General features: G+C 37.2%; 1 protein-coding gene across 2 annotated transcripts in view; it reads left to right on the forward strand.

Annotated features, from left to right (window-relative positions):
* The window catches only part of RAVER2 (ribonucleoprotein, PTB binding 2), a 92,242-nt gene that overhangs the window by 18,691 nt on the left and 61,443 nt on the right, over positions 1-12,108 (forward strand). For both annotated transcript variants that reach the window (XM_021679961.1, XM_021679962.1), the window contains exon 2: positions 8,719-8,785. In XM_021679961.1, the coding sequence (XP_021535636.1) occupies positions 8,719-8,785 (67 nt within the window). The remainder of the gene's footprint in view (positions 1-8,718; positions 8,786-12,108) is intronic.

Raw genomic sequence — 12,108 nt, forward strand, 5'->3', positions numbered from 1 at the left:
ACACGTCCCCATCATTTGCTGAGCAATTTGTTTTTAACATAAAATGTTGCGGCTTATTTTGCACTTTCTCTGCTCCAGCCCTAGAATCAGCCTTTTCATGAAGGCACCTGTTATAGACTGAATGTTTGTGTTCCTCCAAATTCATATGTTAAAGACCTAACCCTCAGTGTGGCCATATTTGGAGATGGGGCTCCTATGGAGGTAATTAATGTTAAAAAATGTCATAAGGGTGGGGCCTTGATATGGTAGAAGTACCCTCAAAGATTAGTTGACCATAGAGTTGAGTGTCCATTTCTGGGTTCTCTATTCTGTTCCACTGAACTATGTGTCTGTTTTTGTGCCAGTACCATACTGTCTTGATGATGACAGCTTTGTAATAGAGCTTGAAATCCGGAATTGTGATGCCACCAGCTTTGCTTTTCTTTTTCAACATTCCTCTGGCTATTTGGGGTCTTTTCTGGTTCCATACAAATTTTAGGATTATTTGTTCCATTTCTTTGAGAAAAGTTGATGGTATTTTGATAGGGATTGCATTGAATGTGTAGATTGCTCTAGGTAGCATTGACATTTTCATAATATTTGTTCTGCCAATCCATGAGCATGGAATGTGTTTCCATTTCTTTGTGTCTTCCTCAATATCCTTCATAAGCATTCTGTAGTTTTTGGAGCACGGATCCTTTACCTCTTTGGTTAGGTTTATTCCTAGGTATCTTACGGTTTGGGTGCAATTGTACATGGGATCTATTCCTTAATTTCTCTTTCTTCTGTCTCATTGTTAGTGTATAGAAATGCAACTGATTTCTGTGTATTGATTTTATATCCTTACACATTGCTGAATTCCTGTATGAGTTCTAGCAGTTTTGGGGTGGGGTCTTTTGGGTTTTCCACATAAAGTATCATGTCATCTGCAAAGAGTGGGAGTTTGACTTCTTCTTTGCCAAGTTGAATGCCTTTTATTTCTTTTTGTTGTCTGATTGCTGAGGCTAGGACTTCTAGTACTATGTTGAATAGCAGTGGTGGGAGTGGACATCCCTGTCGTGTTCCTGACCTTAGGGGAAAAGCTCTCAGTTTTTCCCCATTGAGAATGATATTCGTTGTGAGCTTTTCATAGATGACTTTTATGATATTGAGGCATGTTCCCTCTATCCCTACACTTTGGAGAGTTTTAATCAAGAAAGGATGCTATATTTTTTCAAATGCTTATTCTTCATCTATTGAGAGGATCATATGGTTCTTGTCCTTTCTTTAATTAATGTGATGTATCACTTTGATTGATTTGTGAATGTTGAACCATCCTTGCAGCCTAGGAATAAATCCCACTTGGTCGTGGTGAATAATCCTTTTAATGTATTGAAAGATACAAATGTAGTGATCTGAAGGGGCACCTGCACCCCAATGTTCATAGTAGCAATGTCCACAATAGCCAAGCTGTGGAAAGAGCTGAGATGTCCATCGACAGATGAATGGATAAAGAAGATGTGGTATATATATATGTGTATATATATATATATACACACACACACACACACATACATACATACACACAATGGAATATTACTCAGCCATCAGAAAGGATGAATACTTACCATTTATATCGACGTGGATGGAACTGGAGGGTATTATGCTGAGCGAAATAAGTCAGAGAAAGACAATTATCATATGGTTCTACTCATGTAAACAGGGCAGAGGACTGTAGGGGAAGGGAGGAATAACAGAATGGGAAGTCATCGGAGAGGGAGAAAAACCATGAGAGACCCTTAACTATAGGAAACAAACTAAGGGTTGCTGGAGGGGAGGTGGGTGAGGGGCTGGGGTAATTGGGTGATGGGCATTAAGGAGGGCGTGTGATGTGATAGGCACTGAGTGTTACACCCAACTGATAAATTATTGAACACTACATCTGAAACTAATGATGTACTCTAAGTTGGCTAATTGAATTTAAATTTTAAAAAAAAAGTACCCTCATAAGAAGACACCAGATAGCTTGCTGTCTGCATGTGCCTCCCCTTACCTGTCCTAAATATGCAAACACTAAAGAAAGGCCATGTGAGGATGATTAAAAGTTTATAAGCCATGTTAGGGAGTTTAGATTTTATTTTAAGGGAAATGAGGATACATTGAAGTATTTAAACAAGGGAGCTATACAATCTGGTTTCTAGCTATCAAAAAGTAAAACTATGTTGGTTTGCTTTCTACCTTTCAAACCTTGTTCTTGGCCTGATCCTCATCCCAAGGTTAGGAGGCTGATGATGCAGTAAGCTTTAGGAAGGTGATGGCAATGAATATTTCATAGACTTCATTTTTGTAGTGCTGATGCTTAAGATACAATACAGTATACTAGTTCACTGTGTTTGCTCTGGAGTCTGTTAACTTGGGTTTGAATACCAGATCCATCACATACTATCTATACTGCAAGTAACTATACATTCCTAGGCCTCAGTGTCTTCATCTTTAAAATCTGGATAATAGGGGTACCTGGGTGGCTCAGTTGGTTAAGCATCCAACTCCTGATTTCAGCTCAGATCATGACCTCAGGGTTGTGAGATCGAGCCATGCGTTGGGCTCCATGCTGGGCATGGAACCTGCTTAAGATTCTGTCTCCCTCCCTTCCTTCCCCCTCCCAATATTTCCCATTCAAATAAATAAATAGAATTTGGATAATAAAATTCATCTAATTTGGACTAAATAGGATTGGAGGTAATGTCTATAAAGTGCCTGGGATAAAGTGAGCACTCAGTAAATAATAATAATTATTATTCTGCTATTAAAAAAAAAGCTGGTAGTTTATTAATCTTTTTTTTTTTTTTTTTTTTAAGGCAAAGTTAGAATGTTCCCCTGGCAAAAAGTTTGTATTCAAATGAACTTCCCAACAAAGCAGTTTCATTGAAAGCTGTTAAAAATTTTCCCAAGTTAAAATTGACATCACATTTACTCAGCTAATATCACAAAAGATATTATATGATAGGCCCCGCATTGGGCAAAAAAAAAGGGAAGAAGAAAAGGTATTACCTGGTGTGGAACATGCGAATGCAGTTCCAAGAAGCAATAGCACATGTAGGTCTGGAGCCTAGAAGAGAGGTTTGAAGGTGGAAGGAAGAATTTGGAGATCCCTGGCATGAAGATGGGACTGAAGGCATCTCAATTGATGCAGAAAAAACATTTGATAAAATTTAACACCCATTCCTAATAAAAACTCCTAGCAAGCAGGAATAGAAAAGAACTTCCTCAAATTTGAAGATTACTAGAAAAACCAAAGCAATCATATTCCGTGGTGAAATAGTGAAAACTTTACCTCTGAGATTAGGAACAATGCTGGCATCACTTCCACTGAAGATTGTACTGGAAATCGTTAACTAGCATAATATGGCTAACTGACCCAAAACTGATTAGTAGAAGGAAAATTCAAAAACTTTTGGAACACAAAATGTCTTTATGATTTGGGTAGGAAAGGATTTCTTAAGGCACACAAAATGCAAATGGTAAAGGAAAGAATTATAAATTTGGCTTCATTAAAATGACAAATTTCTTTTCACCAGGAAAACTCACAAATAAAATGACAGAACACATAGAAGGGGAACACATTTATAATACAGTTTCCAACAAAGAATTAGTATGCAGAATATATTTTTTAAAAAACTACAAATCAGGGGCGCCTGGCTGGCTCAGTCGTTAAGCGTCTGCCTTTGGCTCAGGTCATGATTCCAGGGTCCTGGGATCGAGCCCTGCATCGGGCTCCCTGCTCCATGGGAAGCCTGCTTCACCCTCTCCCACTCCCACTGCTTGTATTCCCTCTTTCGCTCTCTCTCTTGCTGTCAAGTAAATAAATAAAATCTTAAAAAAAAACAAAACAAAACTACAAATCAGTAAAAGACAAATACAATAGAAAAATGGCCATCAAGATGAGTGTTTTCCAGAAAGGGAAATAAATGGCAAATAAACCTGAAAAGATGCCTATATCAGAGTTCTTCAAAGAAAGAGATTATATGTAATATTTATATTAACATCCATTTATGTTATATACAGATATACATAGAGCTATTGATTGATTGTGGGACCTAGTAAGTCCAGAATCTGTCAGGTATACCAGCAGGCTAGAAAGTCAGGCATGTGTTGATACTACCATCTTGAGGCAGGATTTCTTCTCCAGGAAACCTCAGTTTCTCAGTTTTTGCTCTTACGGCCTTCAGCTGATTAGATTAGGGCCACCCATGTTATGTAAGGTTGTCTCCTTTACATAAACTGATTGTAGATACTCACCACATCGAGAATCCTTCACAGCGACACTTACATTAATGTTTAATTAAATAACTGGATACCATAGCCAAGTTGACACAAAACTAATCATCACAATGCCCTACCTTTACTAATTTGCATTCAAGGGAATGCAAATTAAGATCACAGTGAGGTACAATTTTATACCAACTAAATTGACAAAACTTAAGTATCTGGTAACACCAAGCGTTGTACAGTTATGTATCAGTGGGACTCTCATACTCTTGATGGATACGTAAGCTGCTACAACCATTCCAGCAAACAAGTTGGCACTTTCTTACAAAGGTGATCATTTGTATGTGTGCAGCCCACACATGGGGGAAAGTAGCAGGATGGGCTAGCAAAGGAATGCAGAAGTCAATGGAACAGTGTTGTTGATGTTCTAGTCTTTAGGTTTGGTAGTGAGTTCCCAGGTGCTTATTTCATTATTATGCCTCATAACTTAATATGTTACAGATTAACCTTTTTTTATATTATCAAATCACCTAAAATTTTAAAGGACAAGTAGCAAGAATTTTTTTTTTCTAAAATGGAATTTGAAAGTAGAGTGCTTTAATCTGTGAAAGCCTTTCTTAGGAAAAAGAAATTAATAAGGGCTTAGGGGCGCCTGGGTGGCTCAGTCAGTTAAGCGTCTGCCTTCAACTCAAGTCATGATCCCAGAGTCCTGGGATCAAGGCCCCGCATCGGGTTCCCTGCTCCGCGGGAGGCCTGCTTCTCCCTCTCCCACTCCCCCTGCTTGTGTTCCCTCTCTCTCTATGTATCTCTCTATCAAATAAATAAAATATTTAAAAAAAAAAAGGGAAAAGGGCTTAGAAGACAGTGTGATTCAGGCTTAAAACTAAGGCTGGGTTTCATTGCGGCTGTTGATTCTCTCCCTAGGAAATATTTCATATGTGCAAAACTTTTCATTTAATTCCAGGGAGTAATAAGGAACATGGTCTGGAAATAGGTTGCTAAAACTGTCTAATACTATCAGTTTTGATGAACTCATCTTACTGTAAGAAATTTGTAACTGATATTCCTGGTCAGAAGGTACTATTTTATTCCTTAAAATTGACTTGTAAGTTAATAGAAATGTCATAAAACTCAATTAGAATAGAGAGAGAGAATTTTAGTTGTTTGGGTTCTGTGTGATGGAGCATAGTAGAATTCTGGCAAATGGTTGTTAGGGCTCTCTTTCAGGTTTTAAGTTTTTAATTTGGCCAACTCACCGAGGCTCAAATTGAGGGGTGACCCACTTTTGCCTGGGTCAAAACAACCAGGACATGGAGGAAAACAATTGTTTTGTTTTGTTTTTTCTTTGCAAAAAGGTTTGTAAGGTTTCCTAGCTGGCAAATTCTGTATCCCGCATCTAATGCATAGAAAAGCTACAATTTGAAATAGAGGTATTTTGGAAATAAAATTTTTAAGTTGCAAAATGCATCTTTGCATACATAAGATCTCTGTCTGGTAATTCTCTCAGCTGAATGAGTAACATAACATGTCATTTGTTTACAGATACTTGATAATGTGAAGAGCAGTGTCATGTTTTCTTTATCTGGCATTTGACAGCTGATAACTAGTGAAATGAGAGATTAGAGTCTGTACCACTAAAAGCATACACTGGATCCCTTCAGACAAAACTGTGCCACCTTCTATATTAAGGATTAAATTAGCCGATTGGCAAGATGTATATGCTATGCTATTGAGAGAGTTATATCTTCTTAATGAGTACACCATACGCTTTAAGTCCAAGGAAACACTAAAGCTTACAAGATAAAAAGCTACCATAGTAAGAGGTAAACTAATCTGTATATTAATCATATTTCTGTATAATTCATCAAATCCTATTTTATGAAATTAATAGTATATATGTTTTAAAACGTATCTAATATTGACTTACTCATAGAGAATACTAAATTATCAACTTTACCTTTCTCTAATTTCTTTTCATAGGTGATTATCTTTTTTTCCACCCAGCATTATGGTTTTTTTTGTTTTTTTTTTACATAGAAGCCAGTTTTTTTTTTTTTTTAAGATTTTATTTATTTATTTGACAGAGAGAGAGCGAGAGCAGGAACACAAGCAGGGGGAGCAGGAGAGGGAGAAGCAGGCTTCCTGCCGAGCAGGGAGCCCGATGCGGGGCTCGATCCCAGGACCCTGGGACCATGACCTGAGCCGAAGGCAGACGCTTAACCGACTGAGCCACCCAGGCGCCCCAGCATTATGCTTTTATACTTTGTCTATTATATCATTCTTTTCCCCCTTGCATTGTGTTAAAGGGGAAAATATGTCTCAACTTGTAACTGTCCACTTATTTATTTTCCATTTCCATGTGATCACATATTAGGGCACTAATGATACTGTGTTTGTAACTATTAGTGGTAGTATACTATTTTTAGTTAATTCTGGAAGGAATATATGGTAGTATGATATAGGGGTTAAGGGTGCCAGACTGGTGAATCTCCACTCAGCAAGTTACTGGATTTTGCTCTGCTGTGGTTTTCTGATTTTTATTTATTTATTTATTTTTCTATAAAGGTGTTTTTTTTTTAAATTTTATTTTTAAGTAATCTCTACACCCAACGTGAGGCTCAAACTTGCAACCCTGAGATCAAGAGTCACATGCTCTTTACTGAGCCACCCAGGTGCCCCCACCCTTTTTTAAAAGTTTATTTAAGTAATCTCTACACCCAACATGGGGCTTGAACTCACGATCCCAAGACCAAGAGTCAAGAGCATGCACTTTTCTGTCAGGGAGCCCTGTCAGTGTCAGGCCTGATTTCCCGATTTTTAATAAAAAAGGGTGAGTTCAGTGCTCTGGTACTTAATAAAAGCTAAACGAAAGTTAACTGTAATAATGGCAATAATAAGAATTCTTATTGAGTTAGTTTCTGTTGTGAACTTAACATATTGACACGTGTGTATGTTTAATTTATTCATATGCAAGATAGAACAATTTGGCTATAACTTTCCAATCTAGGATCAGAATGTCTACCTATGTGATAGTCCAGTTCCTTTAGAAAATAATAATTCCATCGGTTGTATATTATGAGTAAATTTTCCAAGTCCAAATATCAACTCAGTGACAAAATTTGATTCACTTTAGTGTATATTTGAGTGCCTAGCATTTGCAGAGCAATAGAGGTTATAAACAGATATATGAAATATAGTTCCTGTACTCAAGTATTATCAATTTAACAGGAAGGATTAAGAATAGAAATCTGCTTTTTTAGGACCCCAGGTGGGTAAAAGACCAGAAGAAACGAATTCAGACTGGGTTAATAATGGAAGCAGAATGAACAGGAAAGCCAGTTTCAACACGTTAGGGAGCCAAGGGGACATAAATTGAATTACATACATACCTTGGTGGTGGTTATTGTTTTCATACCCAAGGATATCTAGGTTTGCAGTCTACCTGTATTAATTCTCTTTGCTGGTACTCCAGCATCTCCAAGTGTATTACTTGTTAAAAACTCAGTATGTGTTGTATACGAAGAGAAATGTTTAATATTATTTCTGTAAGACAGGTATAAATAAAGTGTGACCAGTGTTAGCATAGAGGTGGTAGAGGTCTTATCCCGCAGAAAAGAATTGGAAAAAACTTGGGGTGCCTGGGTGGCTCAGTCAGTTGGGTGTCCGACTCTTGATTTCAGCTCAGGTCATGATCTCAGGGTCATGAGATCGAGCCCCACGTTAGGCTCCATGCTGAGCATGGAGCCTGCTTGGGATTCTCTCTCTCCCTCTCTCTGTGCCAGAACCACCCCTCCAACTACTTGTGCTTTCGCTCTCAATCATAAGTAAGTAAGTAAGTAAGTAAATAAATGAATAAATAAATAAAATTGGAAAAAACTTCATGAAAGAATATCTGAGGGCGCCTGGGTGGCTCAGTCGTTAAGCGTCTGCCTTCAGCTCAGGTCATGATCCCAGGGTCCTGGGATCGAGTCCCACATCAGGCTCCCTGCTCAGCGGGAAGCCTGCTTCTCCCCCTCCCACTCCCCCTGCTTGTGTTCCTTCTCTTGCTGTCTCTCTCTCTCTGTTGAAAAATAAATAAAATCTTTAAAAAAAAAAAAAAGAATATCTGAGCTGGATTTCAAAGGATGCATGTGATTTCAGGTGAAGTTTAGGAGCTTTAGCGTGGTATCTTTGCACCATGCAAGGTCAAGGTATCAGCGTCAGTAGAGATTCAGAGTGAGGATTGTGCATGGCATCCTGGTGAAACAGTGAATGCCCATTGAGCAGAAACATGATCTATGTGCACATTCTGTACTGGGAAATATACAGTAGGAAGGTAGGTTGATGTCATATTTGGTGGTCTGGGATGCCTTTAAGTTAAACAAATAATCGAGATCCATGAAAGGTTTTTCACACGGCAGATGGTGGTAGTGGTTGGCTAGTACAGCTGGATTATCCACACAAATCCACACATTTGTGGGTTTATTTGAATTCATGTTTTGTCTCTTTCAGGATGTTCATGATTTATTACAAGACTATGAGTTAAAGTATTGTTATGTGGACAGAAATAAGCGAACAGGTAAGATTTCAATTTTAAGCACCTGGTTTCATTTTGATTCTAAATGTGTGCATTACTAAACAAAAAAGTTTACTGTCTTTTCATTCTTAAGATAATCTCTGAAATTCTTAAGCATTAAATCATATAAATGTGGGCGCCTGGGTGGCTCAGTCGGTTAAGCGACTGCCTTCGGCTCAGGTCATGATCCTGGAGTCCCGGGATCGAGTCCCGTATCGGGCTCCCTGCTCGGCGGGGGGTCTGCTTCTCCCTCTGACCCTCCTCCCTCTCGTGCTCTCTGTCTCTCATTCTCTCTGTCTCAAATAAATAAATAAAATCTTTAAAAAAATTAAAAAAAATCATATAAATGCTACTCACAATGTATTTTCTGAAGATAACATTAGTATCCTAAATTATAATCACAATAATTAATATGTATGTCACTAGAGACATTATTTTTATAAAGAATTTTCTAATATATGTTATGATATAATAAATTTTTATAGGCTTGTATCCTTCAGTTTTGTCACTGAAGTATATTTAACATACAGTGTTATATTTCAGGTGTATAACTTTGTTTTAGGTGTACAACATATTGATTCCACAATTCTATACATTACCCAGTGCTCACCACAATAAATGTAGTCACCATCTGTCACCGTACAGCATTACAGTGTCACGGACTGTATTTCCCTATGCTGTACTTTTCATCTCCATCACTTATTTCATAGCTGGAAGTTTGTACCTCTTAATTTCCTTTATATATTTCATCCATCTCCCCCATAGCCCCTCAGGCAACCAGTTTGCTCTCTGTATTTGTTTGTTTTTGTTTTTTTAAGTAAAGCCTATGCCCAACCTGGGGCTCAAACTCATGACCCCTAGATCAAGAGTCACATACTCTATTGACAGAGCCAGTCAGGTACCTGTTCTTTGTTTTTGTTTATTCATTTGTTTTTTAGATTCCACATATTAGTGAAATCATATAGTATTTGTCTTCCTCTGTCTGACTTATTTTACTTAGCATTATACCTTCTGGGTCTGTCCATGTGATTGCAAATGGCAAGATCTCATTCTTTTTTATGGCCAAGTAATATTCTGTTGTGTATATCTACCCCATATCTTCTTCATCCATTCATCCATTAATGGACACTTGGGTTGCTTCCATACCTTAATTGTTGTAAATAATGGTGCAGTAAACAGGGGTGCATATATCTTTCCAAATTAATGTTTTCATTTTTTTTTATTAAATACCCAGTAGTGGAATTACTATTACTATTACTAATTTTAATTTTTTGAGGAACTTCCATACTGTTTTCCACAGTGGCTGCACTAATTTACATTCCTATCCATAGTTCGCAAGAGTTCCCTTTTCTCCTCATCCTCATCAACACTTGTTATTTCTTTATACTAGCTATACTGACTGGTGTGACGTAATACCTCATTCTGGTTTTGATGTGCATTTCCCTGATGATGAGTGATGTTGAGCATCTTTTCATGTATCTGTTGGCCATCTTTATGTCTTCTTTGGAAAAATGTCTATTCAGGTCCTCTGCCTATTTTTTAATCAGATTGGTTTGTTTTTTGGGGTTTTGGGGGATTTTTGTTGTTGTTTTTTGGTGCTGAGTTGTGTAAGTTTATGTGTTTGGGGTATCAACCCTTTAGCAGATATATCATTTGCAAATCTCTTCTCCCATTCATTAGGTTATCTTTTTGTTTTGTTGATGATCTCCTTTGCTGGGCATATTATTTTTGTGTAGGCTCAGTAGTTTATTTTTGCTTTTGTTTCCCTTGCCTAAGGAGACATATCCATAAATATGTTGCTAAGGGTGATGTCCAAGAAATAATTGCCTTTTTTTTTCAACCATTAGGAGTTTTATGGGTTCAGGTCTCACATTTAGGTCTTTAGTTCATTTTGAGTGTATTTTGTGTATGGTGTAAGAAACTGATCCAGTTTCATTCTTCTGCATGTCGCTGTCTAGTTTTCCCAGCACCATGTATTCTTCCCTCCTTTGTTATAGATTAGTTGACCATATAGGTATAGGTTTATTTGGGGGCTCTCTGTTTCATTGATCTGTGTGTCTGTTTTTGTGCCAGTACCACACTGTTTTGATTACTACAGCTTTGTAGTAGATCTTGAAATCTGGGATTGTGATGCCTCCAGCTTTGTTCCTCTTTATCAGGATTGCTTTGGCTTTTTGAGGTCCTTTGAGGTTCCATATAAATTTTAGGATTATTTGTTCTAGTTCTGTGAAAAATATTGTTCGTATTTTGTTAGAGATTGCATTAAATCTGTAGATAGCTCTGGGTAGTATGGGCATTTTGACAGTATTGGTTCTTCCAGTCCAGGAGCAGGAGATATCTTTCCATTTGTTTGTGCCATCTTCAATTTCATCATTGTCATAGTGTTCAGAGTACAGGTCTTTTACCTGCTTGGTTAAATTTACTCCTAGGCATTTTATTCTTTTTGGTGCAATTATAAATGGGATTGTTTTCTTTTTCTTTCCTGTTACTTCATTATTAGTGTACAGAAAGGCAATTGTTTTCTGTGTATTAATTTTGAATCCTGCAGCTTTACTGAATTCATTTATTCTAATAGTTTTTGGTGGAATCTTTAGGTCATCTGCAAATAGTGACAGTTTAACTTCTTCCTTACCAATTTGGATGAATTTTATTTCTTGTCTATTTGCTGTGGCTAGGACTTGCAGTACTGTATTGAATAAAAAGAATGGACATCATTGTCTTGTTTCTAATCTTAGAGAAAAAAACTTTCAGTTTTTTACCATTGAGTATGATGTTAGTTGTGGGTTTTTCATGAATGACCTTTATTTAGCTTAAGGTATCCCCTAAACACACTTTGTTGACAGTTTTTATCATGAGCAGAAGTTGAATTTTGTCAAATACCTTTTCTGCATCTATTGAGATGATTGTATGATTTTTATTCTTTGTTTTGTTAATGTGGTTTATCACATTGATTGATTTGTGACTACTGAACCTCCCTGCATCCCTGGAATAAATCCCACTTGATCTAGGTGAATGATCCTTTCAGTGTATTGCTGAATACACTTGCTAATATTTTGTTGAGGATTTTTGCATCTATGTTCATCAGGAATATTGGTCTGTAATTTTCTTTTTTCATAGCATCTCTGTCTCGTTTTTGTATCAGGATAATACTGGCCTCATAGAATGTATTTGGAAGCTTTCCTTCCTCTTCTATTTTTTTAAAATAGTTTGAGGACAATCAGTATTAATTCTTGCTTAAATGAAAGGTAGAATAAACCTGTAAAGCAGTCTGGTCCTGGACTTCTGTTTGTTGGACGTTTTTGATTACCAACTCAACTCTATTATTA

This window comes from Neomonachus schauinslandi, chromosome 4 (assembly GCF_002201575.2).
Source record: "Neomonachus schauinslandi chromosome 4, ASM220157v2, whole genome shotgun sequence".
In the NCBI taxonomy this organism is placed as follows: Eukaryota; Metazoa; Chordata; class Mammalia; order Carnivora; family Phocidae; genus Neomonachus; species Neomonachus schauinslandi.